Genomic DNA, 18,942 nt, shown 5'->3' on the forward strand with positions numbered 1-18,942 from the left:
TTACAGTTGAGGAAACTGAGGCACAGAAAGGTAAAGTAATTGTCCAATTGTCCATTAATAGCAGAGTTAGGTCTAAGAGAACTGTCACTTGGAAAAGGCCTCTGCTCTAATCCAAGAAACTTCACTTAACTGACAGAGCAGCCAGGCACATTCCTTAAGTCTCTTCTCTGACTGGATTCCAATTCCTCATGAGCAACACACTCTAAAAAAAATAGACAGAAAAAATGGGGTATGGAGAGGGAATGTTTCTTTGCCTATTACTATAAAGCAGAGAGGTTCTTACCCAGCCAGAACAGAATTAGTCTGTTCCTAGGCCTGCTTTGACCTTAGAGTTCTCTGCCTACATTGGGACCCCAGGAGAGAGAGAAAAGAGATTATTTACCCTGTAAGATAGTAAACACTGGCCATTCAACAATCCTATGCATATCCCTAATCAACTATAATTTAACGATGAAAAGCTATAAAGATCAAGAGGAAGTCCTATAATCTGCAACTATATACAACAATTTAGAAGAATCTCACAAACATAATGCTGATTGAGAGAAACCAGTACAAAAGAGTACATACTATATGAATCTATTTATGTAATGTGTGAAACCAAGCAAAACTAACCTCTGCTGTTAAAAGTCAGAACTGTGGTTCTCTTTGGGGATGGGGTATGGGGAATGAAGGGAACAAGAGGGGAACTTCTGGAGCACTGTTCTTCTTCTAGAGCTGGGTACTGGCTACACAGATTGTGTTCAGTTTGTGAAGATGCACTGAGCAGTATACTTACGATACATGCATTTTTCTTCAATGAAAAGTATTATGTGAAAAGTCCCATGAGAAATAAATTCTTCCTTATACTCCCAGCATAGAAATACACAGTTTAAGGAGGTCAGCCCTGCCCATGGCTGGGAATACCATTCACAGGTAGATTTTCCTTCTGGAGGTCAAATGCCCCCATACCTTGAATCTGTGCCATACACTTAGGCCTTTGGTGAAATGTGAAGGGGGCATTTCAGGAGCCAGGACACTCAGGGCTTTGCTATCTGGCTGCCTTCAGCATAAACAGCTCTGTGATCGGGAGAGGCCAGAAGACTCTGTTGGTCCAGTTCATCTCCAACTTTTTAAAGCTGAGAAAAAAGGTTGCTGAGACATGGGGTGACATGTAGACAGCTGAACATCTCTCACAAAGGTTTTTCTTGGATGAACAGAGAATGAAGGAGGAAACTACCAGTCAACCCCTTTCCTACTCAAGACTGTCTAAGCGGCTGTCAAGGTCAAGGAGAAGAGCTGAAGTGGTATCTGATTACTATCAAGGTTTCACCTAAACCGGTTTTAATTTTAGTCTCACACACATGTCACCAAGTGTTGTGAAATAATTTAAATTAATGACAAACAAGTTAGAGCAGATGCTGGAAACCATGATGGAGACACTGAAAAGCACCCTCACCCCAAAGTGAAGTGTGGCCCCAACCATAGTACAGTTGGGTCACCAAAAATAGCGAGTAAGCTCTGGGAGGAGTTATCTTTCTCTTTCTTCTTTACTTTTCAGATGATTGTACCCTCAATATCCTAACTACCTCCAAGACACAAAGAAAGCCCCTTTGGGGATGCAGTTATGCAGGTAAAGATTCTAAATCAGCTCTTTTTGGGGGCTGATAAAAACAGAAGAAATAGTGTTCTAATTCTAGACTTAGTGAGATCCAGAAAACTCCTATCATTAAGAATTGGAAACCTAACCATGAACAATAGCTATAGCCACCACAGTTCTGTTTACTAGAGTCCTTTCTCATACAGCCTCAAATCTTAACACTAGATTTTGTTAGCTGGAAACCACTAAATTCTAATTAACCCCATATAACCTCTTTCTATGTTTGACTCAAGGGAAGATTATTCACCTTCTTTGAAAAGTCTTCTGTTGGATATCAGATCTTCAATATCAGACATAGTATATCATATACAATGGTTGGGGCCTTTGCCACCATTTGTAACCAAACCTCATGAATAAATGATTCCACCAAGAATTCAAGTGAGAGAGTTCAGAAAACAAGATCTGGGGTCTCCATTAGTTCCTTAAGATTATCACAATTATTTTGAGTTATTGTCTTGGTCAAATAGCTCAATCTTTATCTAAGGAATGCTAATTCAAATATATTTTCTCCATGGGTATGTGGTAGTAAAGTCTTTGAATGAAAATAACTGAGCCCAAGAAAGCATTCAGGGACCTAAAGATAAAGATATGTCATGAAAAGAATAATCAAATTCATGAGTCCTCCTTGGCCAAGATGAGAACTTGGAAAAGAGAACTGAACCAAAAACATGCATGAATTTACTAAATGAACTGGAAGAGGAAAACATGAAATGATGAAGGTCTCTGAATCTCAATAGCTTCCCAAATCACTTTATAGAAACCACCAAAGCATAATCATTATTAATATATGCAGATTATGCTGTGCTGCCAGTCCTGGGGTTGTTCCTTGCAAACAGCCACTTTCCCAAGGCTACTATTAATTCAGATCAGAAAGGAAGAATGCCAATTCAAATATATTTTCTCCATAGGTATGTGGTAGGGAATAACTGGGAGGAAAGCCTTTGAATTTTTTATTGCTCTACCCAAGAATCTCTGTGGCTATGAAAATCTGTGTACCTTTTTAAAGAGCCTTCCTGAATCCTCACTGACTTGGACAAATCGAGGAATGATATTATTCAGGTAGATGTCACTCAGGGTGGTGTGGTCCCTGCTTTCCCGTTTCACCTGGTTTAAGAGGAGATTCCAGCAGTTGACTGGAGAGAGAACGTTCTGATCTTTCCTGCAGAGAAACAACAAGAAAAAAAAAACTAAGTGTTGGTAAGCATCCAGGGCCAACATCTAGAACCACAGCCCATGTCGCAATATCACAGCAATTAAAGCTGAATCAGAAATAAAGATACCTTTCATGAGGCCTGCATTTCATTTTCTTCTTTTCTAAAAACTTGGTGGAGGGGGTGGGTGGGGAGGAGAAATAAAAATAATGAGAAGGAGGAGAAGAAGAAGAGAAGGAGGAGGAGAAACAGGGGTGTCGGCTGAGCACCTGCTGCGGTCCAGGAACATGCTGAAAGCTTAGTACGCATTATCTCAGCTAAGCTCCATCACATCAATGTAAACAAAGAACTATTATTATCCCCATTTTGTTGATTAGAAAACAGAGGTTCACAGAAGTTGTCAATTGCCCCCAACTAGAAAGAAGGAGTCGTAAGATAGTAAGAGGGAGTCTGGGACCAGAGCCACAGTTCTACATTACCCAACTAGAACAGGTCTCGGCTGTCTAACTCCAAAATCTATAACCTCACCTGCTAAATAATTTGGTTTGTCTCTAGGGGGGACCTAGAGAAAAAAAAGTCAATAGAGTACTAGAGACTAAATCCCCTTGAATTTATCCATCCTAGGATTCAGTAAAGACAACCTTGGAGGCATTAGCCATGAAAATAATTGCTGAAAACTCTTCAGTTCCATAGACTGTATCTAAGGAGGCTTCAATTTCATTGAATGGGCCATGATCTCATGTCTCAGATCCCATACAATCAAGAGCACAAACCATAAGCAAATACATTTATTCCTAAACTTCCACAGCTTGAGTGATGCAATAAAGTGCCAAACCAAGCTGCTCATTTCTAATGAAAACATAGAGAACCAAAAGGATTACTGATTACTAACTCAGTTTGCAGCACTAATTTAAGCAACAGAAAGTTCTGCATTGGAAACTTGGATTTCATTAAGGAGAGAAACAGAAAGTAGGGGTTGTTTGTGGTACTGTTTCTCAAGGACTTGCAGTACATTTGGTAAAGACCTGGGCCCTTTAAACCTCATAAAACCCGATGAGGTGGGTATTATTAACTACCTCTTGCAGAAGAGAAAAATTGCACTAAGAAAGTTTAAACACTTTTGCCCAAGGTCACATAGCTAAAAGGTGGTAATGCTGGAATTCCCCCTCTTCCTTTTCCATCCCACTAGTCAGACTCTTAAGGCAAAGAAAGTAGGGGTAAGAGAAGCTTGCTTCTTGAATCTGCATTGCCTCCATTCAGGGCTGGAGGCTGCCAGGCACCTGTGAATTGTAGAGCATGGAATTCAACTTAGAAGGGCTCTTCCAGTTTTGTAGTAAGGTAACTATTAACAAATAATCACACCACACCTTCTCTGGCTTCAGAACACACCAGACTAGAAAATCATGTATCTGTCCAACCAGTAGCAACAGGTTACTTTCAACTAGCAAATGTTAAGAGTTCAGACTGAAACTATTCTGTACCTTGTTCTCTAAACCCTCACACCCAGGCCCCAGACATCCATGGTTTATGTGCATACTATGTGCCAAGAACTGTGGTAACATTATATCTCCTTACCTTTCTAAGAAAATTAAAAGATCTTGGGGGAAAAAAGTGTACTACATGGGAGGGAGAGATACATTAATTCATTCCTTTCAAAAGTTTAGCAGCTGAAAAAAGGTGAATAGGATATCCTAAATTCAAAATGGTGAGGAATTTGAGTGCATGCGTTCAGGGACATTTGATATTTCCGCTTGCAAGATAGTTTTCAAATTGATTCCTAATCCATTTCAATTACAAAATCCTAAATAATCCAATTGACATTTTTATTGGGTGCTGGTTTCTCTGGGCAAGATATCCAAACTCTTGAACATATGAGGCAGCTACACTTGCTTTTAAAAGGAGCAGACCTCACAAGATCTCAGGTTACAGTTGGTTTCAATCTGCTTCTTATCTTGGGTGAACATGGGGTGGTGGTCTCAACTGCTTGAAACATAGTGCTGGTGGGTTCTTTTCCCACAGTGCTTTACACACATGAAAATGATGTCACAGTTCAATTCCACAAATGTTCCTTGGGTATCTTAAATGAACAAGGTACAGCATTCAGTGCTTTAGTGGTTACAAAAGTGCCAATGTCACAATCTAGTGTGGGAGTCAAAGAAAGATCTATAAGGCAGACCAAGCAGAGCTTTAACAGAGGTACAAACTATAGGCCTGCTAGCTCACAAATGTACACCACAGATCACAAGCGGAGGCGGGGGAGGCAAGACCAACCTAACACATGGAAAAGGAGGCAGAGCATCAGAAGAAAGGATGAGCAAACAAAAATGGGTTAAAAAAAGGATGGGTGAAGTGGATATCTTCTAAATTAAAACACCTTATTACTTAACACTAATAAATTTATATTTGTTAAGAACTTCTATAGTGCTCTGAGTACTTTTATCACACGTATTTATTTCCATCCTTAAAGTATGTAATAGGGCAGCTATTACTGGTTTCAGTGATCAGGAGCTTTTAAACAGTGTTCTGAGGAACTCCAGAAATACAGAGAGTCACATTTCAATTTAAAAACAACTATAACAGGTTCATTCAAATGACTGACGTCCATTCATCAAATGAGCAAGGGACTCAGGACCCAATCTCCCTGCATTAGAGATGATCACATGCTCATGGACTGCTTAGTGAGATTAGTTGCATGCAAGCGTTGGAATAAAGGATCTGCTGCCTTCACTGAATGGATCAGAACTTCTGAAAAATGTGCTCTTAGAATGGATGTAGCTCTGCACAGGGCTATTTTAAATTCAAGCCTATGTGTTCCTCTTTCACTGGAGCTCTACAGGTGAGCACATGGCTTGACACACAGGGGCCAAGTTCAATTACATGCCACAGAGGTTGAGGAACATATGCTGGGCTCAAGACAAACCATGATAGTGTCATGAGAATCAACCTGCTCAATGTCACACAGTCTCATTTATCAATTATTACATTGCTCATTGCACATTTGGGGGCTTGTCCAATTAATATTTATGAAGGGGAATAGGAATAGCTGCTAGGTAATGTCAGTGATTCATCTTTAGAACAAAAAGCCCTAATTCTCCTTTTCTCAAACATCTAAATCAATTTAATTTAAGAGTACCTCAAAGTTACAACTACTCATCTGTGTGAATCAGGATTTTACCAATACAGGACAACCCAAACCAAAACATGAAATAGCTTGGATGTTGAGACTGACATAAAACTATGACTCTTATTCATAATCCTGATTTCAAAATTTTTAGTTCCTAAACATAGCTTCATTATTCTCATTGATTGAGTCTATAAGTACTCTATAAATTTGCACTTTGAAAGTAGGTTCATACCAATAAAATGCTGCGTAGGGCTCTTTCATAAATTGGGGGGTTCTATGCAAGATTTTTATTTAAAAAAAAAGAGTCTCCAGCTTAAAAATAAAACAGTATCAGACCTGATGTCTGTTTCTTCTAGGAGTTGCCAGTCTCTCTTATTATTACTGCAGCTTTTCATACATATTGCTGGTTCTTTGAGTTTCTCAGACATATTCCTCCTTCCAACTGAGGTGTTTTAATTAATTCATTTATTTATTTTTGGATAGTGGTAGAGCAGGAGAGATGAAGGGACTGTGAGAGGAGGGGAACACGAACATACTGTACAATTTCCCCAGCCAACACGAACAAAGACTGGTTTAAAAACAAACTCCAAAGATGAAACATACTTTGAGCTGGAAAATAAGCAAGTCAACGGGACGTGATTTCATAGGGAGCATATTAAGGTTCTGCTAAAGTGGTTTCCTGCTCCAGCAGCTCTGTAGCCTTATTTTATTTTAGGCCACTGGAGCCAAAGGAACTTCATTTGGTTAGGAGATTGAGATTTGTCTTTCTATCTTTTCCTTCTATCATTTGTTTGTGCAGTCTCTACTTTGCCTACCCCCAGAGCCTTAGGTTGTGTAATACTTGGGCATTTCGAGAAAAGGGTCTGCATCCCTTAGGAATGTGCTCAACAGCTGCAAACTTCCTCAAACACTAATCCCTAAAAAGCAGACAAAATATCCAGAAGTATTTTTCTTACTTAAAAATTTTTTTCAGGAGGAAGATCAAGAAAACATAACATTATACTTGAGAGGGAATGATTCTGGAGTTAAAAGAAAGGAGATCTGGAAAGTCACAAGCTGGCTGTGCATCTGCAGAAGAGATTATCATTATAAATGCACTCAAAGAGATAAACCTGCACAGCTGAATCATTAGTTTCAAATATATCAGCCCAGTATTTCTTCCTCAACTTAGACTATTTATGGACATTCAACAAACACTCTGGTCTGAGTTGACTCATCTATAAAATGGAAACATTGCCCATCAAGGTACATCTAGGTCCCTAAAGATCTTCAAAGCCATGGGGCATGGTTGTAAAATCCTGGAATACTTCCTGGCCTAAAATGCCATTTAATTAATAACTGCTATGTTCATGGAACATGTAGCACAAGCTCTGCATTATTGGAATGGATTGAGCTTTTGCACTTCTAGGCCGTCTCTGACTTGCCCACCTCACAGAGCTGTTGTGTGGATCAAATGAGATGATGGATACAAAAGAACTACGTTAACAGTAAAGAATTATACAAATTTGAGGCAATATTATTATTTTCATTTCCAAACAAAGTAGGATGCAGCTTTCCTCCATCTCCAACATGGTCCTTACCCAGCTTTGGGCCAGGGCCAAAAGCACAGCCTGCCAAAAATGCACAGCCCTCAGAAATTAATGGTTGGGATAAGACAGCAGCAACAGGCAATTAACAAAGCAGCTGTAAGTCTCTGGGAAGACATGAGGGAGATACCAACAGGAGAGCAGAATTTAACCTTCCGTTGTCCTTCACCCACGGGACAAGATGGAATAAATCCTGTATTCCGCACAGGGAACTGTGAGTTGAGGTTGACAGGAAGAAATCCAAAAGGACCCCAGACTGTCAGAACCCTAGATACTTCAGTAACTTTCACTGTTCCCCCTTTCTCAGAACTCCTATCAAACCTGCTAGTCTTATCTTCTGGGATGGCAAATATTAATACATCTAAGAAGAACATTGTTTCTCACTTTTAAAAAAAGACATATATGTAATGACAGACTGAACCTGAAATGACTTAAATAAATACATCATTTGATATATACTCTTGAGCACCCACCTTAAAAAAAAGGTACATGCAAAATAAAGGGGAACATTTAGTGATGGTTGAACAAAAACAAAAAACAAGTGATGAGGAGAAGGCTGGATTTTGAAACCTAAATTCCCTCCTGGCACCTCGATTAAAACGAAATGAACTGAGGCAGCCAGAGAGATTATTTTATTAAGATGAACGTTATTAGCCTTTCTGGCTTATTTTCTCTATTAAGCATTTTGCTGATGCTGACAGAAGCAGACAAGCTAGAGAGAGGCAAAGCTGCAGCAATTTATGGTCTGACAGTGCCGTACGTAAAATCAGACCCTGCCTGACCCAGATAAGCCAGAGGATGGATTGCATTTGAGGAGGAAGGTGTTCAAAGGAGGAGCGGGAAAAATCACCAAGGTGGGAACTGACTTGAAAAAGATTTGGCTGCATAACCCAGTAGTACAGTAGCAGCCTGGAGACATCTTTCAAAGTCGGGCAGACAGGTACACTTCTCTGGCTTTATCACAACACTGACTTCAGCTTTGCCAGCAATGAGATCAGAATAGGAGAGTTTGGAGATGGAAAAAGAAAAGAGCCAGACAAAGGCAAAAATACATTTTCTATGTGTGGAGAAATGAGCTTTCAAACTTTTAGGGACAAGTCAGTACCACAAATTATCTTCAGTAGCCTAGACAGACGATTAGAAAGGATTCAAGCAGTGGTATACCCACCTTACTCAAAATAGTCTAAAATTATCCCCTATAATCAGGTTTGGGGGAAGAGCCATATGCAAATGGGATTTCTGTGGCTCTGGATTGGTTCCATGGAGCCAAGCCACATTCTTGGAAGAATGGCATGTTCAAGAGCTAGGTCTTAGAAATCGGCTTTGAAGTTGAGAACTGGACTGGCAAGGCGTCTGACATCTATTAAGTGCTGAATAATTATTTCCTGAATAGTTATTGGACTAAGGTTCCTCTGGGTTAGGTTAGAGAACAGGGAATCATCCCCAAGTCTGAGCCACTGTTGATCCTAACTGGAAATTTCTCCATCAATTTATATAAGGGTGAGAGACTTCACCTTCACTTGAACAACCCCATCCTACCCTGTGTCATAGCGGAGAGAAGGAGGTTCTCTGCATCACTCCAGAGACAGTTCTGCAGACCACATGAGCCCAGACATGGGTATCTACACAACTTTTGGATCTCTGCAATCCAGACATCTTGCCTAGATTTCTGATTTCTTAACATTCAGGATCCTTCTCTGAGTCCCAGATCTCTGCTGCCTTCTTTCTTTCATTCTTTCGTTCATTTATTCAATAAATATTGATTAAGCACCTGCCATGTGCCAGGTACTCTTCTAGGCATTAGGGAGAAAGTGATCAACACTCTTGTTCCTGACCTGCTTCTCCCATGTTTGCACACCTCCTGGATCCAAGACTTCGCTTTCCTGTTCCTTCTGTATAATAGCTTGGATAAATCCATTTTGTGACACACCTTGACTTGGCTGCCCACCAGATCTCTCTATAGCTTCTGCAGACCTTCCCTTCACATACACCCCATATCTTGGCACTAGCATTCTCAGAACTATAGGGAGGAATAAACAAAGAGGCTACTAAACTCTCCTTGTGTATTTTGGGTACAGTCTAAATGCTGGAGAACAAGGAGGATGTACTCCATCCCAGTAAGATCTGCAATATACTGAGGGCCTAGAAATTCACTTATGTATTAAAATTTTCCCCGAAAGCCCCCCAAAATAGACTATGATCACATAAAAAAGCCTGATCTGACAAATTCATTCAATTAAAACTAAAACACCATAGCAAGAGCCAAAGATATAACAAAGGTATCATCAATGACCAAGGAACATAAAAATTGTATCTGTTTCTTAGTCTGAAAAGAATTTGTACGCATTGACATTAAATTGAGAGTTGTATCCACATATTCTATAGAATAACCTGTGAACAACTCTACAATTATATCTTCAGTTTTTCTTCTCTCATTAATTAAGATGTCACCAGAAGCCCCATAAGTAATTATAGCACATGATAAACATACAGAGAAAAAAAATTACAGGCAGATGTGTTAGCAGATTTTTAAAATGAATGAAATGTTGGGAGATGACTGAAGCAGACAGTCTGGCTCACCCTTGGTAGTTCATTCTAGAGGAATAAATACTTGGCTGTGCCAAACTAGAATGATGTCACTCAGAAATCTACACATCTATTTTCAAAGCAATAATCACCACCTTAGGAACAGGCATCTCCCTGGCACCAGTAGAGAAGCTTGATGAACAGCCAGCAACTCTTCCTGGCTGGCAAATGGTACTTAAAAATGTCAAGTACCAACAAGCCACTTGGGAAAAAAGGGTATATCCAAGATTCAGACACCTCCCTATCCCTGGAATACCTATCCCTGTGACCATGAGTCCCCTTAACTGGCTCGTGGTAATGAGAGAAAGGAGGGAAAAGTAATATGGCTTGAGTCTGTGAAACTACAGACCTGAATGGAATGAAGTCTACATAGTCAGCAGATCAGACGCATGCAGTATTATCAGTTCTCGTGTGTTATTTTGATATTTATCTTGCTTTCTGGAAAGGGAGCCACTTGATAGCAAGGTTTATTTTGGAATATTCAAAGAATACATATCACCAAGAATTGGGTAAGTACTTAATCAGTACTGACTAATGACACCACAACCACAGAAACCCTAAAAGTGTTGAGCACAGTAAGACTATGATTCATATAATAAATAGTTAATATCTTCAGCCTCCATCAATGTGCCTCATCAACTGCTCCAGCATGTACCTTATTTTGCTCCCTCTTTGATGGCTGTGGAGGGACTGAATGTGTATACTCATAGGCTTGTGTGTTCACAATAAATGGCATGCCATTAACCATGTTGATACTTTACTGGCAAAATGCTAAAGGGTTGAATTGTGTAAGAGACGGCCTGGTCAATTTGTAGGTTAGTAGCTCAAATTATTGGGTCCTACAGGTCTATAAGGAATCGGAATGGACAATGAACCCCATCCCAGCAAGGTGGTGGAAAGCACCCTGAGTAAACAATGCTTCTGACCCAGAGTCTACTCTCAGTTCATCCACTTACTAGCCAGATAACTTACAGTAAGTCAAGGAAGCTCTCTGGGCCACAAAATTCCTTCAACTGCCTAAAAAAATAAACGAGGGCAGCAGACCCGCCCTATTTGACTCACATGGCTATTATGAAGATCAAGTCAAACAAGGTAATGCCCACAAAAAAAAAAACTCCATAAGGGCTCTACAACTATAAGTCAGTATAAATAATTACAAATAAATATAATTATCCTAACTATTACTATTACTTAAGAGTTCACACAACGTATTCACACACAAAAAACAAAGTGGCTGGAATTATGACTGAAAAGACAAACACATCCCCAAATTCCCAGGCTTTACTCAATTGTGCAATGGCCTTTCTTTATAAATTCCCTACTTTATCAGGGCACTAAATAGGAATCATTTTGCTGCTACTAGCTTATCATGTGGTTCTCTGGAAATTCCAAAACTCAGAGAATCTCCTGAGCCCAACCTAATGGAGGCTTTAAGAGAAAGATTTTTAAAGTACAAAATAAAAGCCACTGGATACAAAACTACAGAATCATGGAATTTCAGAACTGGAAAGGATTTTCCAATGATCTAGAGTCTAGACCAAACCTGTCATTTTCTAAGTGAGGAAATTGAGACTCAGGGAGCCTGAAGTCACACAGACAGTGGCAGAGCAAGGCAAGAACCCATGTCTCCTGACTCTCAATATTTTACTTATTTAATTGTGGTTGCTATTATATTTCAACCCCAAAGCTTCTAGCATCTACTAAGCCCTGGTGCTGAAAGAGTTAACGGACAATGCTCAGCTGCCCAAGCCCCAGAAGCACAGAGCTATTCCAAGACAACACATAACAGGAATACCAAGGGTCCATGAACCCAGAGGGAGTAAAACTGCTGGTGCCTAATGGCGCCAGAAAGCATGTTGACACACTGCATGTGGTTACACATGAAAGGCAAGTGAAAAGGAAAAGCAGTTTGAATCTCAGCCCATTCTAATTTGGGACTGGCTCTGGGCATCTACTGAAGGGACGGGCCACACCCCAGCCACTCAGTAAAATGACCCTTCAGTTCCTTCCCTCTCTATTCTGTGGCATTGGTTAACCCTTCTCTGACTTCACAGGGGCTGATGAACACCAGAAAAAGGGGACAATCAAGGAATATCAAGATCCAGGAGTGAGCGTGATGACTGTGGTCACTCTGTAACAAGATGATTCTGAGTCTGGATTTGAATGATACCCACCAGGATCCAAGCAAGTATGTGATCCGAAGCCTTAAGCAAGCAGGCTCATTAGTCCATAAAAGAGAAGTTTCTCTAAGTGTGGGTCTTCAAGATCCAAAATGACCATGCATCAGAATGACCTGGACATTCTGATTTGCTAGGGGTGGAGTGGGGCCCAGGAATTTGCATTTTATATAAACATCCCAGGTAACTGTATGTACACCGAAAATTTAAGATCCAATGCTCCTAAAGCAGTATTTTTCAAGTGGGATACAATTCATCAGTAGGTTAAAAAATAAATTTATAAGGTCACCAACCATCATTTCTCAAAAAATAAAATGGAAAGTAGTAAAACAAAATGTCATAAAACAAAGAAGAAAATATCAGAGTGTATCACATCTAGCAAAGAGAAGTATTGTTTTGTGTAAGTTTTGGTTTCAATTATATCTCTGAAGTAACCAAGATGCTGTTCAATAGGTAAATGGCTAAATAAACTGTGATACATCCATACAATGGAATATTATTCAGCAATAAAAAGAAATGAGCTAACAAGCCAGGGAAAGACATGAGGAACCTTAAATGCATATTGTGAAAGTGAAAGAAGCTAGTTTGTAAACGTTACATAATGTATGATTCCAACTATATGACATTCTGAAAAAGGCAAAACTATAGAGACAGTAAAAAGATCAGTGATTGCCAGGGGTGCAGGGGGCGGGAATGAATAACAAGTGGCACAAAGGGCATTTTTAGGGCACCGAAACTATTCTGGATGATGCCACCACGGCGGATACATGACATTATGCATTTGTCAAAACTCATAGAACTATACAACACCAAGAGTGATCCCTTATGTAACCTATGGGTTTTAGTTAATAACAATGTATTGGTATTGGTTCACCAGTTGTAACAAATGTTCCACAGTAATGCAAGATTTTAATAACAGGAGAAACTGTGTGTGTATGGGGGGGTGCAGTATAAGAGAACTCTCTGCAATTTCTCTGCAATTTTTCTGTAAACCAAAAACTGCTCTAAAAATAACATTTATTATTAATCTAAGTGTGTATGTGTGTGTGTTCCATCTTGCAATATAAAATACAGTGATGCAAGGTCAAAAAAGCTTAAAAGTTACATTTCTAGAGCAATGGTCCTAAATTTGGGATGACAATTACATACCCTAGATCCTTTTGAGAATCTGAGGAAAACTTTGTACTCTTTTGCAAGGGAGGAAGGGAGGATAAATGGAAAGACTATGTGTGTATGTACACACCATAATTTGCATAAGTCCAGGGATCCCTGGACTTCAGGCAGCCCACCTCCCAGGGCTTCACTCTAGTACAGTTCCTACAATGTCTAATACTCTGGTCACGGTGGGCACCTGATAATTACTGGACTTTGCCAACAGCTTTCTCCTGATGCTCTGTAGATGACTGCCAGTGTCTGCACGATGCACCTGTGAGATAAGTGGGCCCACCATGTTGATTTTCTTCCTCTTAAATTCAGCATGATTAGAAATGCTGAGGTTAAACGGCACTCTACAGAACATAAGGTAAAAGCTGTTAGCATATCCCAAGAATGAGAATGCTGCAAGTCACAGAGTGGGTACGTCACTGCTTCCCAAGGAACACTCACCCTATCTACAGTAGCAAGGGTGGGCGCAGCGATTGGCACCATTCCATATCCCTGGTGACGAAGTCAACTGAGGAATGCCTACTTTATTCCAGAACTGGTGACTTATTTGACCTATAAATGACACAGAGATCCTAGCTTCAGCTTCACCTTCTCTGTATTACCAAAGAACAGAAATTCCTTAGCCCCTATGGAAGATTCAAAGAGGCACAGAAAATTAGAAAAAGTCAACGACCCTATGTTATCAATACAGTTCCTTCTTAATGGTTAAATCTATCTGTACAAAAAGAGAGTGAAAATGGGGGCAAAGGTTTTAGAAACCAGCCTTTGCTGGTATAATAAGGTATACAAAGTGATGGGAAAGTGACAAGGTATAATGCGGTGAGGGGGAGGGCAAGGGGACATGGAGAAGTAGGGGAGAAAAGATCACTGACTGAGAAGACAGAGAATCAAACCCAAAACTATTCTAAAATTGTCTGATGCTTTTCAGTAACTTTTTTCTCGTGGTGGAAATTGGCACAGCATCTAGGATGCTTTGCGCCCATCTGTTTTTTAACTTAAGCTGTAGGGAAGATTCAGAACAGCTGGAATCAGCAGCACTGACCATGTTACATGTGTCTTGGGGGAGGAGAGAAATAAAATGAGTGTGTGGGATATGGAGGAAGAGGGTGAAATGGGGCAGAAAAAGGGAATCTGGAAGCCAGACATACAGGAGAAAATGGCCAAGTCAGAACTGATGCAAAAGAGCTATTAAAGAGGCCAGAGCATCAGAAGAAAGAAAGCCAAGGGGGGAAAATGGCAAGAGCATCAAAACAGGGAACCACCACACAGTCCAGCAACAGGACCTAAAACTGCAAATTTGGGTGTTAGGAGCAGTGCCCTAGAGTTTTACCTTTGAAAGACCAGATGAAGATCATCCAAAGGTACTAAATCATGCATATTCCATGAGCTGCTGGTAAATAGGCCATGCAGTCATAGCCTAGAGCTGAGATGAAAGCTGGGTCCTTAGTTTCCTAAATGCAAGAGAAGTGATCGTGGAGAATGGAAGGGAGTATGTAAGAGAAGGAGCCTTAGAAGAAATTGGTAATGTCCGAATCCATAAGGTAGATTGCCCAGGGCAAGCCCAGGAACTGAGGGGACATCTGCAGGACAGTCCTTGTATCCTCTTTGCCTGGCTTACCAGACAAAGAGCTTTCAGTTAAAGTCCTGACTTTATAGATAAGCAGGTCTCTCACTTCTCCTGAGAATGCTCAATCTCTAGTCAAGAAAAAAGATTTGACAATGAGAAATATCAGCCAAGAGTCCATTAAGAAGGGGAAAAAAATGAATACAAACATTAATAAACAAACCAAATTTTACTTCAAACAAATAATAAAACTGCACTGAAGGTTTGGAGGAGAAAGAACTAGCAGCTAACTTTTGAACACAGTATTCTGGCCCCTGAGGCTGAAAACAAAAAGAACTCCAAACCAATACTGAACTCTAGCTAGTAGTTTTCTTCTTCAGAAGCATGAGTTAGCAATTCTGAAACTATTTTCTGTATATTCTAGGATTGCACAATTAAATAAATATATTATGGATAATGGGAGTCAAGTTCCTCACTGTTCAGAGAATAGAGTTACAAATTGGAAAGGGGTATTGGAATGGAATTGAAGATATCAATTAGGCTTTAACACAGTTAAGTATACAGATAGAAAAATAGATTCAGAGTATGTAGGTATATGTATGTGAGTGTGTGCGTACATGCAGCTATTTCCTATCTCTATCTGCTGAGAGGGACTGAAAACAATACTCTAGTAACAATGAGCACACCTAGTGTCCATGGTTTCTAAACACCATTCTCCACTAAAAGAAACTAGGACTCTAAAGAAACTGCTGACTCCAGAGTGAAGCAAGGAAAGTGCCAAATGAGCCTGGAACATCTTGTGTCAGAAAGTAAGGAAGTACTTGAAGAATGCTGGAGACATGTCAAAAGGACACAGGAGCCAGCTTAAAGGGACTCCACTGGCCAAATCTGGGACAATATGATCATCAAAAATAAATAAAGATGTAAAGGATTATAATCTTTTGAATAAAATAAGAATCCATGATTCTACATTAATATAAACCAAACAAATATATGGAAATGGGAAATATCTTCCTTATAGTAGAATTCCAACTGATAAATACAGAAGAATGATGAAACTAGAAAATTTGCCATTTGGTAACCATCAAAATAATAATCGATTTACGTTAAGAATCATTGATGAATGTCAAAACTAATGGGTTGTAAGGTATGATGAGTAACCGGGTATTTACATGGTCTCAAAGTATCTCTCCACAATATGTGCATTAATTACAAAGCATAAAATAGAATACCTTAACAGTGGAGCAATCTGGGAGACATGACTTCAACCAAATGATCAAAGATAACATCACCAGTAGTGGGACAAATAACCAGCAAGTGCTTCCTGAAATGATCCACTGAGAGGAACACATCACTTCTTTGGTTCCTGCCCAAAGTGCATGACCTAAACCTAATCATAAGGCATTATCAGAAATACCAAATTAACGTACATTCTGAAAAATAACTGGATTGAACTCTAAAAAATGCCAATGTCATGAAATACAAAGAAAGACTTGGAAACTGGTTTGCTCCACATTAAAAGAAACTGAAGAGACAATACAATTGAGTGAAATGCATAATCCTGGATTTTCTTTTGCCAAAAAGGACATTTCTGAAAGAACTAGCAAAATTTAAGGTGTATACATTTAATAATATTATTCTATCAATAATTATGTTCTAATTTTGATAACTGTACTGTGATTATGTCAGAGAATGACCTTCGTTTTACTAATACACAATGAAGTGTGTAGAGGTAAAGGGGTATCATGTCTGTAAGTTATTCTCAAATGTTTCAGAAAAACATATGCATGTGTGCACACTGTATTTGGAAAGATAGAGAAAGAGAAGGATAAAGCAAATGTAGAAATATTTTAACATTTTTTGGGCAATCTGGGAAAATGGTATACAGGAATTCTTTGTACTATTCTTACAACTTTTCTGTAAGTCCAAAATTATGTCAAAATAAAAAAAATTCAAGATCCCATTTTTGAGGAAAATGCAATCTTTTCTGCCAGCTCTTCTTTGGCAATGAACAGATGCTACCTAGGTTCTCTCTCATATAAATCTTCTGTCTTCCACATGGCACCATGAGCATCCTGAGGATAGGGGTTGGGTTCTATAGGTTTTTTGTGAACCCAGCATCTGCATAGAATCTGGTGATCATTGTCGATGATGAAGATGAAGCCAAGTGTTTATTACTTAATTGCATGCAATATAGGTGACTAAAAGGCTCTCTCAATTCTGGCTCCTCAACCTCAACTCTGCACTTTGTCTCTCTCTGTCTCTGTCTCTCTCTCACACGCACACACATGCACACACCTGAAAATACTTTACATTAAATGGTAATCTTCATGAGCTATAACTGTGATTAGATTACTCTTATGTATATATTTAATTCCTAGCACAGTCCTTGGCATAAAATAAGTGCTCAATAAACGTTTGCTAAAAGAACCTCACACACCAGAAACAGGGTTAGCCAAAATTTTCCATAATGATGGACAAAATGGCCAGGAGCAGACTTGCTTTCCAGAAAGAATAATAGTACAAGGATGTTCTTACCCATCTGCCCAAATAATAGATGATTTTACCAAAGACTTCCAAGCCTGTTCTTTCTGGCTAATTAGAATGATTCAAAAAACAGGCATGGACCTGATAAAATGCTTTTTTCATATGATGAAAGGTAAGAACTCTTCTAGAGCCTTATTTAATTTGGTACCAAGACAACCTACTAAACATGAATTATGTGTATTTTTTCCATTATGGCTTCCCTGATATACACTGTAAAGGGGAAGGTTTCCTAGAGCACTCACCATTTGGTTGGAAACTCAGAATAGTGTTTGGGGGAATGGGAAGAGAGGACCTGGTAAAGAAAAGGAGGCCCTGAAGTCTTTATAAGCCCAAGTCTCTTCACCTACCTCCAAAATTAATGATATAATGGAGACCTAGTAAAACCAACATTAAGAAAGTACAAGAATAAGGTTAGAATCCAAGATAAAGCCCCAAACACTATCTCATTAATCAGTGTATTAAAAGAACTTGAATTGCTTTGGGAGGGGCTAAGGGAAGACATTGCTTCTATCTAATCATGCCTGCCTGTGTGTCTACATGAACGTGTATACAGCCTCTATGTTAGGGAAGGGCACATATTTCCACCCACTACCAGCTAAAACTGAAGCAAGGTTGCTGTCAAATCTAGTCCACATATAATATGGGGGGGGGGGGGTGAGGCGGGGTGGGCAGGTTGTCAATATTCCTAAGAAGCAGAGCCTTTCTTAATTGTGCCTGACTTCTCAGGTTCACCCGCTTTCTACTCACGACCCACTCAATAGCCTATGCTTTGTCTTCAGAAAAATCTGTCTGAGGTATCTTTTCCACCTCTACATTGCAGAATCAATTTTGTACCAATTTCCTAAATCCCCAAGATGCTGCCTGTAAATTCAAAGAATTTCAAGCATCAACAGAAACCCTCACCCCCAACCCAGAACTTAGTTATGAACATCTGTTGTTTACAAGGGTTCAGGCTGAGAGCTGCCAGACTTGTTCTGCAACCTCTACTTTAACACAGAGGCTGCCAGGGAGAGAAGTCTGAATTTCATGCAAGGATGCCCTGTCCCCACTGCTTAAGCAGAAATCAGCAAACACAGCTAGGCATCCTACCGACGAAGATAATCCTAGTTGGTTCGATTCATTTTATAATCCTGGTTCTTTAACCAGCTGAACCCAGAATGTGTTAAGAAGTAGAGCTGTGCTCATTGATCCTCCCTGAATTTAAACCCTGAGAGGCAATGAGAAGTGGCGGGGAGAGAGAAAGGAGTGAGGGTGTAAAGGCAGTTGCTGATGGAAAGGATGATTCTTTCTCATTTCCAAAAGATTCAAACCCTACGTTTTTTCATTCTTCCTAATCATTAACACACCGAGCTCTTCCTACATGACTTTGTTTCTCCTCACAGCATGATACTTCAGTGCAGTGCAGGA

General features: G+C 39.7%; 1 protein-coding gene across 7 annotated transcripts in view; it reads right to left on the reverse strand.

Moving 5' to 3' along the window:
• Positions 1-18,942, reverse strand: part of SRGAP2 (SLIT-ROBO Rho GTPase activating protein 2) — a 254,584-nt gene that overhangs the window by 116,412 nt on the left and 119,230 nt on the right. For all 7 annotated transcript variants that reach the window (XM_037824880.1, XM_037824878.1, XM_037824879.1 and 4 more), the window contains exon 4: positions 2,633-2,795. In XM_037824880.1, the coding sequence (XP_037680808.1) occupies positions 2,633-2,795 (163 nt within the window). The remainder of the gene's footprint in view (positions 1-2,632; positions 2,796-18,942) is intronic.

This window comes from Choloepus didactylus, chromosome 2, assembly GCF_015220235.1.
Source record: "Choloepus didactylus isolate mChoDid1 chromosome 2, mChoDid1.pri, whole genome shotgun sequence".
NCBI classification, from domain to species: domain Eukaryota; kingdom Metazoa; phylum Chordata; class Mammalia; order Pilosa; family Megalonychidae; genus Choloepus; species Choloepus didactylus.